This window comes from Rhipicephalus sanguineus, chromosome 11 (assembly GCF_013339695.2).
Source record: "Rhipicephalus sanguineus isolate Rsan-2018 chromosome 11, BIME_Rsan_1.4, whole genome shotgun sequence".
In the NCBI taxonomy this organism is placed as follows: domain Eukaryota; kingdom Metazoa; phylum Arthropoda; class Arachnida; order Ixodida; family Ixodidae; genus Rhipicephalus; species Rhipicephalus sanguineus.
In genome coordinates, this window is record NC_051186.1 from 123,872,111 (window position 1) to 123,897,737 (window position 25,627).

At 45.9% G+C, this 25,627-nt stretch overlaps 1 protein-coding gene across 1 annotated transcript; it reads left to right on the forward strand.

The window, feature by feature from the left end:
• Positions 1-4,653: 4,653 nt before the first annotated feature.
• Positions 4,654-24,373, forward strand: LOC119375357 (uncharacterized). The gene is made up of 5 exons (XM_037645536.2): positions 4,654-4,724; positions 4,792-4,880; positions 5,461-5,508; positions 14,016-14,238; positions 24,132-24,373. The coding sequence occupies exons 1-5, from the start codon at positions 4,691-4,693 to the stop codon at positions 24,371-24,373; spliced, it is 636 nt and encodes a 211-aa protein (XP_037501464.1). The 5' UTR covers positions 4,654-4,690.
• The last annotated feature ends 1,254 nt before the right edge of the window (positions 24,374-25,627 follow it).

The following is a 25,627-nucleotide window of genomic DNA, read 5'->3' on the forward strand; positions in this document are numbered from 1 at the left end:
TTTGCCACACTTACCTGCCAGCAAATTCTCTTACCTCGAAGTGTCAGTTGATTGGGTATGCCGGTGAGTATACGTCGTTTTCTGAGATTGGGCTTTTCTTTTCTCAGAAGAATGAAAAACAGAAGCAGGTTTGTGAGCCAACTAGAACAGCTGCAGAGTAACCAAGAACAAAAAGACTGGTTCGTTCTATGACGCATAGCCGTCAGTATAAAGGCGACTTGATTTGCTCAGAGCTCCGGTGACCTATTTTGCGAGATGCGCTCTACGCACTCCAAATGAGCGTGTGACACCGTAGCGCTTGTGGTTACGATGTATCGCACGCACGTCGCACTCTGCGATGCGTGACAATGAGAATCAGGAATACGCTCGTCTCTAGATCGCATTTCTTAGCGCAGAGACTGGCTATTAGCACGCCATTGTTAGCACCTGCCACCAGGTGGCTGACTAAAGTTGCAGTAGATAGAGTCACTGTATATGCTACCTTTAGGTAGCAGAGTTGCGCATAGGTCCGGCTAGCAACCAGAGCTATGCGGTGAAGTCGCACTTCGCTTTTGCAGGCGACATGCCTACCGTGACACCGATTAACCTGTCTGGCGTGTCGAAGACCGGCGATAAACATTGGCTGTCGATGGCTAGTGTTAATTCATTTCGCTGCAGCGGCGGCGTCAAGAAATAAAAAAATATGGCCCAAACGGAAGCTTCTCCGCAATGCATGGTTGCTAGCGGCGTTGGAAGACAGATGCGCAACTCTGCTACCTAAAGGTAGCATATACAGTAAATCTAGCAGTAGATGCGTATACGCCATAACGTCAGCGGCGTTCACCTACTCGTAACTCTGAATATAAAAAAAAACACCAGGAAATACGTAAGTAAGAGGGTGAAGTGAATGACCGTATACGCACACTGAGGCTCCGACGGAGGTGATGGAGACAGAGGCATGGGATCGTTCTTTTGCTGCGCTATACTGATGCACCAGGGCAAAACGAAAAGACTATACGCATATGTGCGCAAACGTGCAAGTCTTTATTGCTCACAACTGACGTCATATATGCGCACGGGAAAGAGTGAGATGCAGATAAACATCCACTAGAATGAATGAAGATGAACTGTGAGAATTTAGGATTAAAGGTCAATTAATGTTTATCTGCGTCTCACCTTTTCATATGCACACACGCACACGCACACACACACACACAGATATATATATATATATATATATATATATATATATATATATATATATATATATATATATATATATATATATATATATATATATATATATATATATATATATATATATGAGCAATAAACAGCTGCAGGTTTTGCGCACGCATCTGTCTAGTCGTTTCGTTTCGCCCGGGGCCATCATTATAGCGCAGCAAAAGAACGGTAGCATACACGCCGCCCATATAGTCCGACTTGTACAACATCGCTCAGGTAATGGGCAGAATGTGAGTTAGAATCTTAAACTTTTATCTATGTGTTTCAATTATTGGAACAATTTTTCTGACGTTTGCTCGCTGCAGCAGGGTGGTTTGCTTTATACGCTTGTGTAAAAAAAACAAACGAAAAAAAAAACAATGTATATTGGTTTCGGGCAACGAGGCCGATAAGGCGTGATGCCAGGCACTAACACAATTTAACATTGTGTCGCAAAAACGCAGAATTCCCAGTTTCGGATGCGGTGTCGGAGAGACACTTAATGGTGAAGAAAATCTGAGCACCTTTACAAAAATTCAGGGGCCCTATCGAAAAAATGGGGGCAAGGGATGCGTGGCGAGTTCCTGTCTGACGTGACACTGCCCTTTCTTTCTTTCTTTCTTTCTTTCTTTCTTTCTTTCTTTCTTTCTTTCTTTCTTTCTTTCTTTCTTTCTTTCTTTCTTTCTTTCTTTCTATTGCATTGTGCGATGCTGCCTCCTAACTGTTTCATCCTAACTTATTTTTATCATCGTCATTCCGAACACTTCAGGTTGCTGTAGGCAACGACGACCGAGATGCGCTCCCATGCAGGCAAGAAGGAAACGTGGTGACGTGAAATGACAAGTCACCTCAATAAAAGATGAGATTGCCATATCAGAGACGTCTGATCACCGACAAGCCCAGCATCGAGGGATGATCGATTATTGCAAAACGGCGCATGAAAGTACGCATGTGACCGGCACTCCTTCGAGGGCAGCATTTCTCCGCGCTTGAAGATGCCGGATTTCTTCTTCTTAGTTTTGCGGTCGCACCTCCAAAGCCAATGACACTTACGAGGCAATACAGGCTTTGCTTCAAAAGACACTAAAAGACAAAAGAGCTCGCGTGAGGCTTTCAAAGGGTTCATTTAACGCCATACATGCGTACTTTCTCGTTGAGGATAACTAAGTGTAGCCAGGCTTTTGCCTTCTGGTGCTACAAGAGTGTAACACCTGCCGAAATTTTTTAAAGCGAAGCTCTGTTGGGTGGTCGTAAAAACATTGGTGCGTACAAATGTGGTGCGTACAAAAATTGGGCAACTCTCTCTACTCACCGCTAGTCCATTCAAAATGAAGATTACAATAGACGGGCGGCAGACATCAATTAAGATTTCCTGACAGACGTAACCAGTAATTGAGAAAAGCTTTAAAAGATCGCCGATCCCTCCGTCATAGGAATCGGTATAACACGAAAGTGAAACGTGTCGTCCCAGAAGTAGTTGATTGTTTATAATGCATTGGTATGAGAGCTTGTACAATGTCTATAGCTGTTTGGCTACATATATAGCACCGCCTCATGTGGATGCACCCACGCTGATGCCTAGTGGCACATCTCTGTACCGACGATGATGCCCGTAATCATGAGTTAACTCTTGCGGTACGTGAGGTTGTCAGGCTATACCTGGACACCGCATATGGTAAACCCCGCGGAAAGATGGCATCAACAAGCACATAATAGACACTGATACTCGATACGCACTCATTCAAAGCGTCTTGAAACGCGAAGAGAAACGCTGCGATCGTCGTGTCTTCCCTCTATTCTGGACGTTAATTCTGACAGGGCGAGCGGGGAACGCGGTGCGACAGCTAGGCGAGCATCGGAGAGCTGTTCTCGATATCGATGGATGCTATGAGCGAGGCTTGGGCGAGAGCCGCCACCTCGCGGTGTGTTAAAGCGTTGACGACATTAACGCGCGGAATGGGATAGTCGAAACAACGCCGCGTTGCACGAGCTAATGGCGGAGGCAACGAAGTTCTTTTTTTCGACCCTGGTGGCATAGATGTCACCACCCCATAATAAAGGGGACGCTCATAGCATCCATCCATCCATCCATCCATCCATCCATCCATCCATCCATCCATCCATCCATCCATCCATCCATCCATCCATCCATCCATCCATCCATCCATCCATCCATCCATCCATTCTTCCATCCATCCATCCATCTATCTATCTATCCATCCAAGAGCACTGTTGAGGAAAGTGTGAAAAATAAAAGGCGCGTCCGTGTAGACTCGGTTATGTGTGTGGCGGTAGCTCAGTGGGCTGAACGCCCGACACCCATCGTTGCGGACCGAGAGGCCATGGGTTCGATTCGTGACAGCGATATTTTGTTCTTAGTTTCTTTTCTTTGCCATATGATGGCGTTCAATTTTCTGACTTATTTCCGTGATGGAAATACATCACGAAAGTCTTGGTGGATGGCGGCATAAAACATTTTCGTGTTAATAACCATCGGGATCCAACCAGTGTTAAACATCGTGGCTGCATGTTTCAGCTTCGCTGAAGCATCTCTACGGAGTGAGGTGTGAGTACGGGCTAGTTGGTATTCCATTTCAAATTGCGGTTACAGCGCAGGGGAAGACACGAGACAGGGACCGAGGAAGACGAGCGCTGACTTCCAACTAAAATTTTATTGTGAAGAACAAGCAAATTTGCTTGTTCTTCACAATAAAATTTTAGTTGGAAGTCAGCGCTCATCTTCGTAGGTCCCTGTAATTTGCTTGTTCTTCACAATAAAATTTTAGTTGGAAGTCAGCGCTCGTCTTCGTCGGTCCCTGTCTCGTGTCTTCCCCTGCGCTGTAACCGCAATTTGTACAGACTGCTCCAGCGGTACGTACAACGAGAGAACATTAGGCGACGGGAACGGCAACGGCGGCTGCGAGAAGACCCCGAAGCGATGGAAGCCCTACGCGAACGACGACGTGCCCGTGGACCTTTGGGAGGTGCGAGCGCTGGGTTCCACGCGAGTTTGGACATCCGTGTCGTGTCGTGTGGGACTGTCTGTGGTTTAACAGACAGTCACAGACACGACAGCGTTTATGCGCCTACCAGCAACCTATTAACAGCCTAGCATCACCTAGCTGCTAAAGCCTAGCAACTACCTAGAAGCAACCAGATGGCCCTTCAGAATCGTCCTGCTTCTCTGTTCTACTTATGTGCATTTTGCCTTGCGCGACTTAGTGCAAGCTTGGAAATTTTTTCTCACCTCAGCTGTGCGAGGTACGCGCTGAATACGCAAGCAGTCCCAGATTTCGACAAGACTTACGACGCATGTGCGTAGCACGACTGCATGACCATGCAGAAAAAGTGGGGCGGTCTATAGGGCGCAGAAAACGGCACGTAACAAACTATAAACACAGAAAAGTAGACTGGCAACTTAAGAAGAGATTCTGCACGTGTTTTTGTCCATGCCTCCGATCAGCAAGGCTTGCGTCCCGAAATTGCGATGAACTGGATTCCGCTATTGTTTCTGCTCTGTGGTAAGTACTGCCGTCGTATTTTCTAACGCAATTTAAACAGGCGGTAATTGCTCATTTTTGTTTGCAGGGTATTGTCAAGGTTCATCCGATACTTCAATAGAACAAAATAGATCAAGACGCACGGTGTATCCGTTATGGAAGCCCGCTGCAAGAAAGGTGAGGACACCGATCCTTCCTGAACAAACTATTTGGCTAGTTTCTTATGACAACATATTTGCTCAGCCACAGACCTATTATGTAGGATTTTAATTAGCTTGTCTCTGAGGCTGCTTATTTGACATTTGCTGATTTTTTTGCATTTATTTGTGTGTCGCGACACAATAATATTTAGACGTAAGAGCGAAACAGGATGCTGACTGTATGATCCAAAAATCATGTTGATTCTACTTTTTCTTAGATGCACTTTAACACGAAACCTTTTTTTCGTTAACGAACCTACTCCGTAAATAATTAAAAAAACATGCACGTTATTTAATCGACTGCAGTGCTTGCTACGTTATTGTATTTCCAGATACCGAAGTTTTCAGCATATACGCAAAAGAAAATTGATTTCTGTGTGCTTTCTTCGCTCGATGTGGTGAGAACGAGTGTGGTCGTGGTTTTCAATTGAATTCATTCCTTTTATTTTGCAGTGACAACTCATAGCTAAGAAATTACCACGATGTTGCACAATCTTTCAGCCAATTTTTAAGAGCGAGCAGCTGTACTAACACTAGCATTTTTTTTCTGCTGCCAGGCTTACGACTTATGTGGGCCTGACCTGAAAGACAACGCACCATGCAAGGTAAAAGTGATATAAACCCTTCTTAATGTGCTAAAAATGTTCCACTGCTTCAAAAATACTGCAAGTCAGCAAATTTTGGTGCACTGTCAAAAGTACATAGGGCACAAGGCGCCTATTAAATTCCCTCTATGTTTCCCAGTTCAATGTGATACCCTCAGGCCGGCATATAAAATAAAATAAAATAAAGAAAATATGGTATTTCTAAAAAAGTAAATGTTGCGAATGTAATAGTAGAACGAATAGCCTGTATGGCTAGTACCACTCCATAAGAAAAAAAAATGTACAAAGGATAGCCACATACATGTTTGCTCAAGGAATAGGATTTTCGACAAGAACATAGATAGTTTTATAAATGAACAAATAGTTCTTTGCGAAAAAACAGGCATTACATCAAAACAGATGAGAAGAATCGTTTGCACATCAAGGTCGAAGTTACTTGTTACTTTTACTTCCACAGGTGCACTGTTCCCAGTCATAGAACTTATAATTTTTATAACCTTTTTTGTATTGGACCCATGACTAGCCGCTTAGCGAAGTCATTGGTTCAATACAAAAAATATTTCTGTGCGCATTTTTCGTATTATAGTGCAGTAAAATTCGCCTTTTGAATTGATTTCATTAAGGAATCGCTGGGCTAAGTAGTCCAAAACGCTTCAGTACTTTCTCCAGTAAGCTGGGGCGACTATGTTTTTTAATTTATTATGCAATGTATATGCATAATTTATGCAATATTTGATGCAATAATTGATACGGTATGTACGGTATGTTTTAATCATATTTATGTTGCTTAAATTTTGGGATCCTGTTGTACTGTCCGAGGTGTATTCTGCAGATTCTTTTGAATAGTGTCAATAGGACTGTCATCTTGAATAGAGATCAAGTTCGCCAAGACAAGACGTAGTGTAGCTTTTCCCCTATACACGGTCTAATGATGCGACCTATGTCTGAAACAAGTAAAGGAAATAAATACATATATTGACACGCATATTGAGCGTGCGAAGGCGGTCACTGTCATGCCTCGTGATCATAGGGCAGCCTTCGGTGGCAAGCGCAACTCCCTGAATTTGAACGCGGTGATAGCGCCAGCCAGGCGTCATCTGACTCTCAGTACTGTAGCATATTTCAGAACACTTCTCCTATAGTACGCGTAACTTATTGTCTGTGTGTTTACCACGAAGGCCTCTAGAAGCGGCATGCCGATGAAGGAATGCAAATAAGAAAACACTAGGTTTTTCGTAATTTATGAGGCAAATGCGAAATTTATGAGGGAAGTACTGTGACTTAGCATCTGTAGAGCTAGTCGACGTACACTCATTACGGGGATTCAATCGACTCATAGACTACGCTCTACCGTATGTTAGTGACATCTGGCTACGGTAGCCGTGCTGTGGGTGTGCTCTGACCAGATGGTGGCCTAAAGTTAACAGTTTTTTTTTTGTCACTGCATTCAGCTTACAGACGCGACAGTTGTGAGCATTTCGGTGGAACGCTGCAAGAAGTAAACCTGGTTTGGAGTGCTCCTTTGAGGGGGGGGGGGTGTATAAATTAACGTGGCACTATGGTGCCATTCCATTACACGATCAACCAGCAAATACTGTAGCCAGACAGTGTGAAGTCCACAATTCGGCAGAAAAGCGGAGCTCACACAGACCCACCCAATAAATATATTTTGCGCTTCGAGCTCACTAGGGCTCAGGCTCACCAAAATTTTCCTCCACGAGCCTCCCTCGTTCTCAGCCTCCCTAAACTTTTCCTCAAGTGTACGCATTTAGACTACGACTCACTAAATTTTTTCTCACCCGGACTTACTCGGACTGAAGCTCACCAGGATTACTCCCCCATAATCAATCGGACTCGGGCTCGATCCCTAGCTTGAGTGAGTCTGAATGAGTAGATTTATGAGTGCGTAAGCCTAAAATTAGCGTTGTCGATCGTGGCATCAATGCTATATAGCGCTAATATTTCGCATAACTTAGGCTCTTTGTGGCGCCTTTTGAGATCGTACATTCAAATACAAGTTATCAGTGGTTGCAATACAGTAAGGACATTTTTATGAAGGACGTGAACCACAAAAGGTACTTTTATCAAGGCCTTTCCATGAAAGCTTGCAGCAAGATGCCAAGCCACCCCTCCCCCTTACCTCGACCCCTGCGTAATTCACGCCTCTGATCAACAAATATTAAGGTGGCGTATATGAGCGCTATTGCGATGATGTATGTGTGAGCATACTTGAACATAAACATAACGCTAATAGTAATCCTAAGGATGAGTTGTAGGGCAATAGGTCGGCGAAAAAAAGTGGATCTCACTCAGATTCGTTCAAGAAATACATTTTGCGCTTAGGGCAGACTTGGACTTAGACTCACCAATATTGCCTCAACCGGACTAACTCGGACTCAAACTAACTAAAATTTTTCTCAACCTGACTCACTCGGAATCGGCCTCACTAAACCTTTTTTAGCGGGCTCACACTCAACGAGATGTTGCCTCCCCGGACTCACTCAGACTCAGACTAACAACCCCATCTGAGTCTGAGTGAGTCGACTCATAAGTGAGTTCACCGACCCATGATAATAAGTCTAAAGTATTTTGAACAAGTTATATTTATAATACCCCCGCTTAGGGCTGGGCAAAGATACTTTGAAATTGTATCGCGATACGATACAAGATACTCAGGCAAGAAGTGTTTGAGATACAGATACAAGATACTTCCGGAATAATTGTATCCGATACGATACTTCCCAATTGTGTCTTAAGATACTTCGATACATTTGCAAATTTGCTCTTATATATCGATATAATGAAGCAGGAAACGCTTATGAACAAAAATGTTTAATCGGAATTTTCTTAACTGCGACCACCTTTGTTTAATTTTGAGAAAATATCTCTTTGTGTCCCCAGATTTTTGTCTTACTGCTCAAGATATATTAGTTTCATTCCGAAACAACTCAGAGTTAACATGAGAGCTCTTTATACGCTGCGCTGTCAGTGGTTCTTGTTTGACACTTTTGTAACTAATGGGGGCCGCTTCTCTGCTTGTCGACCAGCTAGCGGGTTGCTATCTGAATATAAGAACGTCAATAAGAAGCCTCCGCACGATGGCGCAAATACCGCTGTGCAGTTCTACCTTGCCCGTAAGGGTATTACCCTTTTCGCAATACCGGATCACCCGAAATGCAGCAACAACGCTGGTAGCGATATTCTTTCGTTACGCATCATGTTTACATTGATGGCTTAAAACTGCAATGATTTGTATATTCTACTTATCTGCTGGCGTAAAGCGTTCCTTAGCAACATATTGACTAACGTGCAATCTTTTGAAATTTCTTCTGCGAGAGAACTAGTGCCTTCGAGAATTGTCTCAGGCGTATTGTAGTGGCACAAAGCGTTGCAGAATACCACTGCTATTGTTAAGTATTGCTCCGACTATCTCGTGATTTGCAACAGCGAAAAACTTTACGGTGACCTCAAAAAAGAAAACCAATATATTTTAGTCAAATAGCAAGGCGGTTCCGTATCAATCACAGTGAATACGTTTACAGGTCGTTTCACGTAACTATAGAATCAAATATCTAAAAAGTGGTTAAAGGGACACTAAAGAGCAAAACGATTTTTCTCGTATTAGTAAACTACTCTTTCACGATATCAGGAACACCATGCTTGCTGCGAGAAGACGCTTAGTAAATGAGAAATCGCGCAAAAACAGAAAGTGGGTGGCGACGCCACCTTGAAGTTTCTACACCATTCGCCGTGACGTCACATATTTTGACGGCGCCTACTAGGGCCTACGTAGTTCCTAAACGGTAAAAGTGAAGTACACTGTCCTCTGAGGGAGCCATAGAGTTAACATACCAAGTTTGAGAGAGAGAGAGAGAGAGAAATGTAATGCGGAAAAGCAGGGAGGTTAACCAGAAAAACATATCTGGTTTGCTGCCCTGCACTGGGGAAGGGGTAAGGGGAGACAGAAAAGTTTGAGGAAATTTTGTTGAGCCAATGGCGCCAAAAAACGATAAGTACACATTGAAATCCATGACGTCATGCGTGGAGATTATAGCGCGAAATTTAAAAATGAAACTTGGAACTTCATTTTCTCGTTTATTGATACACCTATGATGGTGAAATTAACGACATCATAGTTCTGAAAGTCCAATTTATCAATCTAAACCGATTCATTGTTTCTATTTAGTGTCCCTTTAACCGCGACTGAATGAAACCAATGGAGTATGGCTTATCGTCATGTGGCGGTCCTTATAATATGTTTTATATTTCGCTTAACTGGCTGATTAACTAAGGTCAAGTATGATTAACTGAAGGCAAAAAATGATTTTTAATATTAATTTACGACCAAGTGGTTGCCATCACGTCGTATAGGGCATTCCAAAACGACGGGTCCAATTTTTGGTGGCGACGTACATTGTGCGTGGTGATTTTTTTTTTTTCGATTTTAAAGGAAAGCGCACGAAATAGCAAATGAAACCACGTGACTCCGCCGCTCGTGCGCTACCCTACTTCAGCGCTCTGAAACGTGCTTCGAGCATAACAACCGGCGCGCGAACTGTCAGCATATCGAGGACGACGGCGTTTCCTTGCCGTGTGCGGGCGTCAGAAATGTTGTCGCACTGTGAAATCGATGCATAAAGCCTCGGCCGGTTATTTCGCCATGGTCCACGCGCCACTTGTTGCACTCGAAGCGGGTTTGAGAGCGCTGCAGTACGGCAGCGCACGAGGGCAATCACATGGTCATGTTTCGCGGGCTTTCTTTAGATGTGATGCAAACGGAGGACACAAAAAATAGCACTCATGGTGACAATCAAATTATGATCAAAATAACTGCTCGAATAATTTAGCAGGAAGAACAAAGATACAGTACACCAAGATATCTTATGTTACGTAAGTGCTTGTTCTACGGCATCTAGCATCAGCACCGGTGGAGCGAAAGTAATTAGAATCTCGTTTGGATATAAGTCAATCTCATCGTAAGTCAAACTTACATCCATGAGGTCTTTTAAATCGCTGTCGTGTGAAAGCCGCGAGACGCAAAGAAACCCCATTCTTGCATTCCTCAGACTTCGTAACGAAACACCACGCAAGGGAAACTTCGATAACGACACTTTAGGAGCATCAAAACTTTCGCGAGAGGTTCGTACGCGTTAGAGTACGTAGAACAGTACATTGTTTACGAGGAAGTGTCATGGTACCGACACGAGTAAAAAATCACAGCATATCCACGGATTGAATGATGATAAGTGGGCGAAGCTGCGGAGGTTCATCGGTAAACCGTGAATCTTCCGTGAATTCTGCCCAGTACATCATCACCGACGTGAGATCGGGCGCGTTTATACTAAAGGTTCGATGAGTTATGACGACTTGCAGCTCACTTTAATTTTACATGTACGCTGTGAATTTTCATTGTTAAGAAAACCATTGCTTTAGAAAACATCTGGCGTCTTTCGTTAAGCAGCTGGCGTCTTTTCGTTTTGCTTTAGAAACATCTGGCGTTCTTTCGTTTTGCTTTTACAAAACATCTGGCGTCTTTCGTTGGTTTATTTCATCAATCAACGGCGTTTTGAACAAAATTTTTATTGTTTAATCACGCACAGGAGAAATCTCACCAGGCACTACCTTGGAGGTAAACAATGGCTGCTAATGGGAATGAGAGACAGAAGAAGTCACTTCTACTTCTACTAACGTTTCCTACTGGAACATGCCAATGGCTGCTAATGGGGAATGAGAGACAGAAGAATTCGGCTTTTAGTTAACGCGCACGCTGCGAATTTTTTATTGTTCAACAACGCACAGGAAAAATCTCCCACCGGCACCACCTTGGAGGTCAAAGCGTAAGACTGGTTACGCACTACGACTACTACGACTACGAGGGACGAACGGGTGCCGCCTTAAGGAGCTTCGCCCCTAAAAGAAAGAAGAAATTGCGAGAAAGCGAAGTTCGACTGCTCGTAGACGTTCGCGGGCTTGTTTCTGTCGAGATCGCGCGAGCGCCACCACGTGACTGTGCTCCACCAATACGGACGCGCTGACCTCATCGCCTGCCCTCGCTGGAGAACTCTGGCAGATATGTAAAAGAATGACAGTGTCGTTAGTTTTATTCAAGTAGCTTAGTAGCAGCAGTATCCGCTTGAGAAGCGTAGTTCAGCCACCGTTAATTGTTTCGCTCGGTGTTCTTTTTATAGAAGTATCTTGTATCTTAAGATACACGATACATTACTGAATGTATCGGAAATACAGATACAGATACTCGTATTTCGAGACGTATCGCGATACAGATACAAGATACCCAAGTAGTATCTAAGATACATGTATCTTCGATACTGCCCAGCACTGCCCCCGCCGAATTCCACACAAAAAAGTTTCGTACGTTGCAACTTCCGGTGCTGAAGCTTTCACCCGTGCGATTCGCACTCTCTGAGTCGTGTTCGATTGTTAAAATCAATCGGTTGGTCACATCTGATGCAGGTGAAAATGTATATTGAAAAGCCGCGTTTCGTTCCTGCTTGAGACGTGATCGTCAGCAGCTTTCGCACACCTTCACTCGCACTGAGAATGTGCGACAGGCGGGGCGACGTGATTGATTAGTTTAGTACTAAATGCGGGACATCATGGCGACGGCGACGGCAAAAATGCGCCTAGAGTGTTCGTATAAGGGATATCGGATAAAAACAAAAGCCTGCGAAACATGAAGGAAGGAAGGAAGGAAGAAACAAGCGGAAAGACAGGGAGGTTAGCCAGTTCTTAGACCGGCTGGCTACCCTGTGCTGGGGGAAGAGGTAAGGGGGTTAAAAGATGATATAAGAGAGATGTTACAAAAAATTACACCATCTTCCGCCAAAGGGGACCATGAGGCGATGCGAAGCCGGAGCACTTGCACGATCGCGTTTCGTTGGCGTTCGTTGGGCATGCTACCGACCTCGCGTCGTGGAACGCGAAGAGGGACGCTACGCGCGTCGTATCTTCCATCTAGCCCGGCCGTTAATTCTCACAGGGCGAGCGGGGAACGCGGTCGACAGGCGGGCGAGAGGTGGGCAGCGTAGGAGAGGAGGGAGAAGGGGAGGGGAGGCGCATGCGCTCGAGCTCATCGCGGCGTTGCGCAGGAGAGAATTTCGGCATGTCTAGCCCGCGTTTCAGTGGAAGAGTGGAAAGGGGAGGGGAGAGGGGTATGGGAGAGGGGGAGGGGAAAGCGAAAGTGGAGAGGGAAAGTGGAGAGAGGAAGGGGAGATGGAGAGTGGAGAGGGGTGGGAGGGGAGAGGGGGAGGGGAGAGGGAGGGGAGAGGGAAAGTGGAGAGGGGAAGGGGAGAGGGTGAGCGGAGAGGAGGTGTGTGGAGAGGGTATGCGCATGCGCAGTAAGGGTGGTCACGCCGCACACCACCACCACCACCACCACCACCACCACCACCGGATTGAGCTCCGCCTTAAGATACTTCGCATCTAAAAAAGGAGAGCAAGGAAAGGACAATTATGAAATAGACAAGCGCAGGCATGCCCCTGCTCAAGCACTTCCAAGCAAAGTTTCACAGAAGTACGGCTGCATCAATTTATCGCCTAGTCGTACAGGGCATCAACATGTAAGAGTGTTCGATAGGATTCGCGACATAACTGGCGGTGAGATACGCGTCAGCATTTGCTCACTCAAAATTGTTCTTGTGTGATGCTCTACACAACTCTAACGTTCCACTATCGACAAAAGGAGAGGGACGCACAAATTGATAGTAGAAAGTGCGCCATAACGGTATCCCTAGGCGTAAATCGGTCCCTGGTTGAAGGCATAGGTTGAAGGCATAGGCAAATTTGAGAACGGTTATCCTTTTACTACCCGCTGGCGAAAGCAACGAACGACTGCTGGTGACATCAGCGAATATCATTGCGTCCATCCTCACCGCCTTGCATGCGTAATCATCCGAACCGCAATTTAACTTGCAGCGGTACAGGAGCACTGACATGCTAGCAGAATTTTTCCAAGTGGAACTGTGTAGAAACGCGACTGCCTCGAACTTTTCAATACAAACATGCCCGCTTGCTGCAGACACTAAAAAGTCCATTATTCAATATTAGTTACTGCGCGGCTGACAGCGATAATTATTGTCTCACTTACTTTGTGTACCTCTGGATACACATCTTATCTGCAAAGGTGGTTTTCACGTACCTCCAAGTGCTGAATTTTAAGAAAGCCATAAAGCTTAATTTTGAACACTTGGTAATAACATCCCTTTACGCCTGGCTATGTCTGCAGTCCCCTTCCAAAGTGCATGTTATCAAATGGACAAAACGTACGAAACCTCCCTGCCTTTCCTGTATTTCCTTTCTCTGTTTGAATAGCGAACAGCGGCAATACGACGTCATGATTTATATATCTTATTGCTTATACATTTTTATAGCGCCGCAGGTTTAAAGTAACGGTGTCCATCTTGCAAGCTGCCTACACGTGCCCTTCATTGAAAGCCGCTGATATAACTGCTTCACTTATGTTGTTCTGTTTGAACGCGTTTCAACAACAGCTGCCACCTTGGTGCGCTGGAGGGGCTGGCAGGTGCTGTCGTCGCGAGTGCGTATGTCCAACGAGGCTTAACCCCTGCGCCTCGCCAGAGGAGAGAACCACTACGGCGTCCCCGACGACAACTGAAGGAGCAGGTCATTGCATGCTGAAATGCATGGAGCAGTGCTACAAAATGTGCCTCGATGGAACAAAAACACCCGGCGAATGCGCGAATGAAAAATGCCGTTACCTCTCAACGCTCTCACCAAATCTCATTCAAGGAGCAGCTTTATACGGAGGTTTTCTTTTATCGAGTCTCTTCATTCGAATTGGGCGTTTTTATAGCTTCGCTATTGATCGTTATTTGAATGGCGTTGAAATGTTTTGAAGCGACAGTAGACGAACAATTTTCGGTCCACATGGTCGGCTGTTTCACGTTCTCTACCAGCCAACAGGTGCGTCGTAGTTTAGGCATTGTCAGAGATGAGATTGCTTTTATTCTTATTTTTCTCAGGAATTATTTCCACGTGAATATTTCTGGCATATCTTACTTCTTAATTCCGAGAGAGAGAGAACAGCTTTCTGAAAGAAAGAAAACGAACCCTAGTCCGGCTTCACTAAAAGAAGCAAGCCCTAGTAGTCAGGCAGGCCTACAAGTTTCAGGTCTTCAAGTAGTGCCTTCATCATGTCTGGGGAGGAGTCCGCCAGCCCCTCCTCCAGTTTAGCAGGTATGTGTCCGAGGCTCCCACCCACGGCTCCATGGCAACACGGACAATCCTAGGGAGGGTGGGCGTCTTCCGGGAAGCCACCGCTCCCTACCCAAGTTGGAGACCCGTCCTTGCTTTGTATGTAGTGCGTAATGGGGAGAGTGAGTAAACAGGGAGTTTGGGCACGCCTACCCAGGGCTACCTCACGTTTCGTCATCGAGTGGGGTGGATCAGAATAAGCCCTGCGGTTGTTGAGCATCTCTTCTAATTTTGGGATAAAAAGCACTGGCGCGAAACGCACTTCGTTAGACGATGAGAGAAAATGCTAAAAACGTTGGTTGCCGCGTCAAATCTCAGCGTTTATTTGAGAATGGGGCCCCGCCTCTCCTTCGTTAGACGGGTCACTTCATTTTTGATGGCAAAGTGCGTGGGTTAGATAAAAGAAGCCTACCCTAAACGAAAAAGATTGACGCTCGAAACATCGACTCAGAAGGCAGCATTTTATTCGATTTTTTTTCGAGCAATCGTTTGAAACCGTATATAAGAGAGTAAGGCGTTAGTCAAATCTGGAGTGGTCAGCCGATATGGGGTTCGATAAAACTGTTGTGCTGGTCGCCTGTGGTAAGTCTTCATAGTGTACATGGGCGCGCGTTTCACATTTTCATGCACTTTTTAAGCGCGAATTTTATGACTCACTGACTTTAGTGGCGGCGTCATCAACGAAAAAGCCGGTGCCGCGAGCGTGCAGAAATGCGGCCCTCGAAGGTGCGCCGGCCACATTCGCATCTGTACGCGGCGTTTTCCAATAACTTGTACTCTCTTGGTCGCAGGCTTGTGGGGAATCAGGCGTTTCTAATAACTCAATCTCATCTTTTATCGAAATGACCTGCCATTTTGCGTTGCCAGATTTCGTCGTTGTCATGATATGAACGCATGACCATCGTTGTTACCTGTAGCAACTGAAGTATTGCGCTCCAAAGCGCATGCGGGAAGGTCCCATTCCGGGAAAGGAGGATGAAAGATGCTAGAAAGGAGGCATTGCTCAATGAGATAGAAACATAGAAGAGAAAGTGAGAAAGAAAAGTAGTACGTCAGGTACGCGCACGCCATGCTTCATTTGCCCCCATTTTCCCGACAGGGCAAGGTCCCCTGAATATTCTTTCCGAAGGCGAAGTCGCTGGTATTGTCACGTGTCGCATCATAGAGGGACACGTTTCGTATGGTGATCGGCCAGCAGAAATAAACCAATCGTTTCATGCAATATGATGAAATATTTAATTGACTGCAGCGTTATTCTTTCAGAGCTTCCACGCTATATTTTTTGTAAGACCAATCCAAAAAAAATTGACATGATGAAAAAAGGTTGTCTACAGCGTCACCGAGCAATATCGAAAAGATTTTCAGAAAAAAAAGTTTTATAGACGCGAATGCTTGTTCTGCTCGGGAACAAAGTTAGTAAGCGATGACTCGTCATAATAGAAATACATAAATGTAGGTTTTAGAAACACAGAGAAATAACGCGGTTATAGACATCTATGTCACACAAGACTTCGGGATAGGCTAAACATATGAACGGAAATGAAATCAGTAATTCTTCTCAAACATATGCAAGAGGAACGGTAAAATAGAGACAGACTGAGAATATCTACTTGAGAGTTCTAACCGTGGATTAGGGGACAAAATTTACACAAATGAATATGGCTACATTACTGAACAAGGAGTCAAGATATTTATCCAGTGCAAGTAATGCGTTCGTAAGATTTGTCCTCTCTCGAACTTATCGATTTTTACATTCGCAACAGTACTCTTAAAGCTATGCTGTGTATGTCTATGGTTCCGTGTATTTTTGCTGTGCGTAAGCAGAAACTCCCAGACATGAATAAAGCATCACGAGTTTTCTTGGCCATTCTGGATTCGAACCCCGTTCGCGATGCTCCAAGAGCGACTGTCTTCACCACTCCGCTGCACAACCATGTTTACAGAAAGGGAATACATCTGAACTGTCTGAACGCGTTACACCAGCGGGGCAAAACGCATGTGAATATAGAACGCTTTCTATGAAGTATTCGTTGACTTTCGTGGTCGCAAAATTTACCAGCGGCAGGACATACGACGCGCGGGGATATGTTAACAATTTGGCTTTGATACGGGACATGACGGTGACGGCGATGGCAACGGCTACGGCAAAAACCCGTTGAGAGTGTCCATGCAAAATAAAAGACCGCTGCAATACAAGATACAGATCTGTCATGCAGAGTTGTACACCTCAGAAAACTTTGCTCTTTGCTAAAATTTGATGCCAAGCATCCTTTTCAGATCTACGGGATGCGCATTTTTAAGGGCCGCTCAAGCAGCTTGAGAGCCTTTAAAGAAGAAGACAATACGCGCATGCCACCGAATACCGATCAAGACAATAAATGATCTCGTGCTGTTGTTGCAAATTCATTGTCGCGTCTGTGTCGTGCGGTACACAGCTACGCTGTTCATCCATCTTCGAAGAGGGAAAAGGCTCCCTAATGTTTTTATGTGTGATCCGACGGGTGCCTTCGGTAATGTTACTTCGAACGTAACAATTGACTGGCATGTGTTCGTAAGAAGAATCGGGGTTTAACGTTTTCATCTACCTGACGGCCAAGTACAGTGGCTATGAAAAGTTTAGCGCTCTTCTTTCTGGTTGTCTCTTCCTTTATCCCTGTCCTGTTTGCGCGAATCAGCACTTCTGATCATGAACTAACATGCCCAATCGTCGGCCATTCAGCTCTTTAACATGCGCTACGGTGCGCCGTTAACGCACATTGAAGGGCAATGTTTATGGTTTATAGTGCACAATCTACAGCAATGCAACAAGGATTGAACAGCGCCTCATAAGGGACTGAACGTATACTTATTTTTGGCATGATATGGCAAACAGTGCTGCAAAATAAGAGACCTGCTTTATTGGGAGCGAACATAATTTTTTTTACTTGGCGCTGTTGAAAACTCGACGCGTAGAGAAAGTGACTCATTTGACGATTTGGGCATTTTCCTGTTTGCTGTACTTGTTAAAAACTTCAAATATATGGTAACTCTTTCGGATAGCATTGGACTCCTTTGAGCCGGTTTGTACAGCTCACGAGTTTTGACTATACATGAATTTTCTACTTTACGGCTCTGCGATGAGAATTTCACATGCAAAAATTTGTTCCTGAAAGATTAACCTAAAATAATGAACGTGTTCCTACGTAAGCTGATTTACACTTATGTAGGCATGTCTGTGCATAGTAATTTGACTTTTGTTCCCGTGATCGGCAGATGCGCAGAACGCCACGTACAAACACTTGATCCTAAAATTAAAACTTTTTTTTCGAAATTGTTTGGGAATTCAAATGTTAGATATTCTACCCGTAGCTGCCCGTAGCTTACAGCTTATACCGCCGAGAACTGTCATCCCTGCTTTCTTTTGCACTCCTCAACTATACACACCGCTAGTTTATCAATAAAAAACAGCTGCTTCATACGCCTTGTATTAACGCGATAGCGTTAAGGAGCTCGTTTTGCAGAAATTCCGGTGTCGGCGTTGGTGACAGTGTCAGCGTCGTTGGTTTTGAGCGAAAAATCACCAGCTTGTCCATGACTAAAATACCGAGAAAGATGCAAATAAAATATATAATAAGAATCTTCGGGCCCGAGTGAGAAACGAACCCAGGTCGTCGGCGTGGCAAGCAGGTGTTGTAGCACAGAGGTCCGCTATTTCTTTAAACTGCTTCGGAAAAAAAAAACACTATATGAATGTCATGTAGTGGAAGGAGTCTCTTTAACGCATGCAATATTGAGTGGAAGAAACGTAGAATCGCGCCAGGCGCCAAAACATGCGAATTGCGCAACGAGTTGGTGCTTTAAAGGCCCACCCTATAAAAGCGCTCAGACATACGTATTCATCATCATCATCAACAAACGCAGCAACAAAGTGAACAGCTGCGAAGGTTCGGGTGCTGCCTTACGAACGCTTAGTGGGCCCTTCGCTGATTTGCAAAAGGAATAATTACGGCGTAGTAGGCAATCAGCAACTTTACTTACACTAGGCATTCTAGAATACTTTGAAACGGCCAATGTTACGCGCGCAGTCGTTCGTTTGCAAGCGGCACCGTCGAGCCATGTACCGAGAAAACAAGTCAGGCTAGCAATTGAGAAGGCGACGCGCACGAGGCCCGAGTACGTTATTGTGTTCAACACTTGAAGGCAAAGCTCAAGCGTCCTCCAACTTCTTTATCTTACAGATCCGCAATCTCTCATTGGCATGTACTCACTAAGCAACCGAAGCGATTAAGCAATTCAGTGTGTGCTCTTTAACGAAGTTCTGAATGTAAAACGCTACTGAATCCGTGTCGTTCATTGTGTTTTCTTTCAGCGATCCTGCTGGCACTAGTAGCAGAGCAAGTGTACGGATGGGTGAGATTCACGTCTACATCACCAACGTCGCTGTAGCATTTGGACGCACGCACATTTTGCAAGTCATTGCTGAGCGAGGCGTACTTGTATGTGTGCAAAAGACGCCGTTTTGGACTATGCTTAAGGGTAGTCTTCCGAAATAAAAAAAAGGAAGAACAGAGCCACCGTCATACAGGGCACACCAGTTAAATCTGGCCAAAAGCTTAAAAATATCCCCACAAACTTTAAGATAAGGGAAAATGGATATTGCTGACAATTACACGGGGAAATTCCGAGTATTATTGTGTTCTGCCTAATTACATAATTAGTAACGTATAATAAACGAACTTCTAAAACAAAGAATTTGGGCGAAAAATCCCGAGAAGAAAATTATAGATCGCTTCACAAAACGTCCGAATAAAATGTTTTAATTTTTTATTTTCTAAGTATTTCGGGTTTTCTATCTATTATGTATTTAGGTGGCTTCTGCGTCCAGCATGTGACCGAGAAATACAACGAAAAAAAATACCAGGTGGCACAGTTACCTCCGCGCCTTAATTGCAGTGCCCCTAACGTTGTGCCTGCGAACGACCATTGAAATCGACCACGTGTGCTGCAGATTAAAAATCGACAGGACAAGGAAGATGATGGTGGCTGTGAGATGATGAACTTGTTGCTTGCGGCAGCACAAGCGATAACCGTTGTGTCTGCTTATCACAGTCAGGAGCCACCACGAGGAAAGCGTCCCGTCTGTACGCAGAACGTCAGGGAGCTCTGGAATCGCAGCGCAGCAAGTAAGCGGGCATGGCGCGTGGTACTTCTTTCTTGCATTCCGCGGGAATCTGCAGTAAGTTGAAAAACATTATTACTTAACAGGTAAAAAGTTGGCAACTGCCTAATCGGACGTTTTGCAGGTCGATCTACAACATTCTAAATAACACATCTTGGCCAGCTTTGCTTTAGAAGTTTGTTAATTAACCTTGCCTAACTAATCACTTAATAAGAGCACAAAGAAATCACACTCTCCCCTATGCATTTGTCTAAGAAAACTCGAAGTCATATGCCACCATTTTCTGTTCAGCCGGCTCAATTGATACTCGACCTCGAAAGCTTTCTGCACCCAACGCGGTTTTCCAATGCCTCCGGCATCGGCCCACCTTTGGCCAAGTGACGATGTCACGTGATGAAGTCATCATGAGACGTCCGGCTATGTTACGTCACTTTGGCGACACGATGAAGTCACACATTTTGGCGACGTGCGGCCTTACAGGGTCGCGTCGTCACAAGATGCTTTTTAGCATCGCGTAGATTGACACCAACGGGCACTTTTCTCGTTTCCGCACTGCCGAGGGGGATCGCAGAGGCCGCGGAGACCGAAGAGCGTGGTTTAGGATATTGCTGGAAAAGAACTGTGTCATTATATCGCCGAAAGTGCTCGTATTATCGCATTGACCATGCGGGATGGTACTAGGTGTCATTGCTCACTTGTTTCTCAAGAAACTCGCAGAGTCCCATATACATTCGCCTAAGATGACTCGAAAGTGAAAGCTGGCTCTTTGTTTTTCCATTTGGGTAATGTATTTATTCTCGCCCACCTAGCTTCAATAGCCTTCTGTGTTAAAATTGCTTTGCACTGCCTCCGAAAAGCTTGTTGGAGGAATACAATCGTGTCACCACGTTCAACGACTGGGACTTCGACTGTAATCTTCCCCATGGGTATTTCGCCCTTGAATGGCGCATGGCGCTGATTAGCACAGCCCACGCCAACCACGCAATGTCCGAAGCATTCCGAAACATTCTGTATGTTTGAAACATTCGCTTCTTGATGCGGGGACTTGGGCAACAAGTGTTTGCCGGACTTGTACGCAACCCACCTAATATAGTCATGGAATTCGATTCAGCAGCCTCGACTATAGAAAATGCACTTCAAATGCGTACCAGACAGTACAAGGGCCGAATTCCCACGATGGCCTACGGGGAGGTGAAGGCGCTGCAATCCGACGACTTGTGCAATACCATGAGAGTGATCGTGCAGGACGAAGTGCAGAAATAGCTGCCATCCTCGAATGCTCAAGTGGACTCGATTGCTGACGTCGTACGCCTGGAAATGCAGCAATCACTGGGACCTTCTGTAGCGGCGCATCCCTAAGCCACAAGCGATGAGCTACACCGTTGCAGACCGCGGCAAAGCTTCTCCTTCACACCCGCGTCAGGACGGCGCGTCGCCGCCATTCCGTTGCCAGCCACGGCCGCCGGCGCCATACCGCCTGCCTGTTAGTCAGCCCTACGCTCCGAGGAACAGACATAACGCAATCTCCTGACCACCGCCTGCTCTGCTACCACTGCGGGAAAACCGGTCACACTTATCGCCACTGCCAATGCCGCGATATGGGACTACATGTTTTCGCCGTCAACGCAGCTCGTCCATAGCGCGGTGAACGAGCACGCGACATCGCAGACTACTTGGTATTGCGTAGTGGACAGCTCGACGCCCCTCGCGTTCACCGTCGCCAGGACGCTGCCTGTCTCCCCAGCGCCGACCCTACACTGGCGCAACGTGGGTTAGCCCGCATCCCGAGAACTACAGTAGCAACCGATGGAGGTTCGGTTGCTGTTCGTCGAAAAATCGAAAATCTTCCACCGTCGACGACGCCACTGCAACGAAATCTTCAGAACACTCCGTCAGCCTGACGAGGCACTGTAAACGAGACTTCGCTGCCGGTAGAAAACCTGGCGATGCCGTGGATCGACTCCACGACGTGAAATATCTTTCATCGATGGACATCAAGACCACCTTCTGGCAAATCGAAGTCGACGAGAGAGATTGAGAGACCGAGAGCCTTCATGACACCATATCGCCTGTTCGAGATCCAGGTCATGATTTTCGGCCTTTGCTCAGCACCTGTGACATTCCAACGCGTTATGGATACAGTACTGGCTGGCTTGATGTGGCAGACTTGCCTAGTGTACCTGGACGACGTCGTTGTCTTTGCCTCAGACTTCCACGAACACCTCCGGCGCCTTGAAGCTGTACTTCAAGCAATCAAGGCCTCTGGGCTCACCTCGAAGCCATAAAAGCATCGCTTCGCGCAATAGGGGCTCTTCTTTTGGGCCACGTCATCGGGAAGTCTAGATTTCGCCAAGGCCCGCGGAAAACAGTTGCCATTGCTGCCTTGCCGCGAACCACCGACAAGAAGGACGTATGCCGATTTCTTTGCTTGTGCACCTATCGCAGACGTTTTGTAAATGACTTTTCATGGATCGCTGGGCCATTAATGGAACTTACGAAGGGGGTAGTCGAATTCAAGTGGGACACGGTGCAAGTCAAACCATTTCAAGCACGCCTACAGACGCCTCAGACACTTGCGCATTTCTACGAATATGCTAATAAGGAAATTCCAACCGACGCAAGCAGCGCAGCACTCGACGCCGTCCTTGTGCAGATGACTGACAGACTTGAAAGGGTTATCTGTTATGCTAGCCGGTCGCTGTCAAAGGCAGAAGTGAAAAATTCCAGAACGAAAAATGAGTGCCTTGCCATCGCATGGACTACATCAACCTTTGGCTCTACCTCTTCAGCAGGCCTTTCAAACTTGTGAGGAATCACCACGCCTTGTGTTGGCTAGCTCACATGAAGAACCCTTGAGGTAGCCTTACGTGGTGGAGTCTGAGCCTTCAAGAGTTCGATGTTACCGTCGTTTACAAGTCCGGACTAAAGCACTCTGTCGACGACAGCCTGTATCGCACCTCTGTCGACCAGGGTTGCCAATGGTGGCTACTTTTCGCCAAATTGGCGAATTTGAGAGACCCGTGGCGACCTAAAATTATGAATGGCGACTTGGCGAATTTTTGGCGATTTTCGGCTTAGGTCTCCACTGAGTTATGCATCCTAAGATTAGTGTCTTCCCAATGAATGAGCGGCAGCATTCTCTGTATTTTTCTTGGTTTTAAACCCACGAGTAGAATGTGCACATTACGCGTCATTCGGTTTGTCCGTCCTGTAACTCCTGTGCATCTCCTCAATTCGTCTAGATGCAGGAGGTACTGGAACGTCCCCCGGCGACATTTTAGCAAAATGTAAGTCAGCGGACTGCCTTGAAAACCGCGAGGCGGCAGTGTCTATAAGTTTATGGTAGAGTTACTGTATATATATACAGTAACTCTAGTTTATGGCTTTAGGTGTTTTAAGCTTCTCTAAAGTTTCGCTTCTGGAGGGGCTGATGGGTTGGCCACGTGTTCCGACCAATTGTTCCGCCAAAGCTCCAAATGTTCTGAATCGCTTGGCGACTTATTCACTGTTGCGGTACCCCCAATTCAGCTCGCAAAGACTGCTTTGGAATAGCGAAGAGAGGTGGATACACGGCTATTTGTGCAATAAAGAATATTTATTGAGGCATTTTCCACTGTTCTCGGTGAGCGTGTGCAATGAAAATAATTGCTATATAACATTTTACATTGTCAACCTGATCATTAATAACGCGTCGGATTGACGCGTGTAGATATAGGCGACTATAAGAAAGGGTCGGTGGCGTCCGGTATCATATTAGTTCACAATGAAAAGGTGTAAGACTGCTGCAAGAATTCTGTCGTGTTACCTTCAATAAACCTTTTAATCCTTTTATTTATATAAGGGTACGTAAAGCTGTCTACAAAGAACGCTTTCATGGTTTTCGCCCAGGGTTTACAACACTTTTACCTTTGAAACGAGCGGACAGGGATGGAATGATATCATGAGCGTTTCATTCATTCACCCTCGCGCCACCACGCACATCTTGCGGCTAGTCGGAAAAGCAGCACTATGCACTCACATGGTGAAGCGGGCGATACGACTGGCATCGAGAAACGTCAATATAATTTCAGGGTCTTGGATGGTACTGTATTCTACGGGGCTGTACGTGAGTGGAAATTTTTATTAGTAGGTTTGCCACACATATCTAGAATGGCGACTTTTTTGGCGAAATTTGTAAAAAAATGGCTACTTTTGGCGACTTTTTGCTCGTCGTTTGGCGACATTTACTCGAAAGTCAGTGGCAACCCTGCTGTCGACCCACCACTTCTGGATGACCAGGACGATGACTGCTTCATGAGCGCCATAAACGCCGACGAATTTGCTGAACGACAGCGAGACGACCCGGAATTTTGTGGCCTTGTGCAATACTTCGAGGGCAAGACTGGCTCTGTTCGGAAGGTGTTCAAGCGAAAACTGGCTTCGTTTTTCCTGCAGAACGACTTCGTAAAGAACATCTCGCCACTTCAAGCCGACTAACTTTTAGTGACAGCTTCACCATTACGTCTAGAGGTTTTGCAAGCTTTGCATGAGGACCCGACGGCTGGATACTTGGGATTTTCCCGCATCGGGAGGATATAAGAAAATTGCTACGGCCCTCACCTTAGTGCCGATGTCTCCCATTACGTGAGGGCATGACGAGACAATCAGCGCCACCAGCAAACACCGCCAACTCGGTCATCAGGACTTCCGTAAGCCACTGAACCACCTCGCTGACCGTTCCAGCAAATCGGGATGGATTTACTAGGGCTGTTACCGACGTCCACTTACGGATATAAACGGATCGTGGTAGCTACCAATAATCTCACCCGGAACGCCGAAAGAAGTGCCCTGCCCAAAGGCAGTGCCATCAGATAACCAAGTTCTTCGTTGAGATCATCGTCCATGTCATGGCACTCCAAGGTCTTCATCACCGACAGCGGTATGGTCTTTACAGCTGACCTAACTTAGGCGATCTTCATATGCAACCACACTGGCATATCGCCGGACCATCGCCCACCACCTACTCACTAATTCTCTCACTGAGCGTCTAAATAAGACCAGTGCCGGCATGCTTGCCATGTACGTCGGAGTCGAAGACAAGACGTGGTGTGCTATCGTTCCATACGGGATCTTTGCATACAACACGGCCGTGCAAGAAACGACGCAGATGACACCATACAACTTGGTATGCGGAAGAGTCTTGGAAAGGCGCTTGAGTCTACGCTGCCGAACATCACCGACGAAGAGAAGCTTGACGTTGCTACCTACATGGAGCACACCGAAGAAGCTCGAGAGCTCGCCCGCATCACATCGAGAATCAGCCGCCGTTGCAAACTTCGACGACGTCTCGTGGAAGACCAGCCCGGTGACCATGTCTGGGTATCGACGCCAAGACGTTGACGTGGAATGAGGGAAAAACTTGGGCGATACTTTAGCCCATACAGGGTACTTCGATGTCTCGGCGCACTGGACTGCAAGGTTGTACCCGACATCGTCATGAACACTTAGCGGCGCTGGACACGCCCCAAGGTCGTGCATGTGGTTCGCCTAAAGCTGTTCTATGTGCGGTAGCGAAAGTTTAGAACCCTATTATCTACGTGTTCTGGTGTTCTTACAATATAGATGTACACGTGTCTTTTTTATATTTGATGTTTTTTGCAGCATCGGGACGATGCATTTTCAGAGGGGGGCATTGCAGCACACCATTATTTGTTGATTTCCATGTGATCACGTTCCTCGCACAAAACTGTT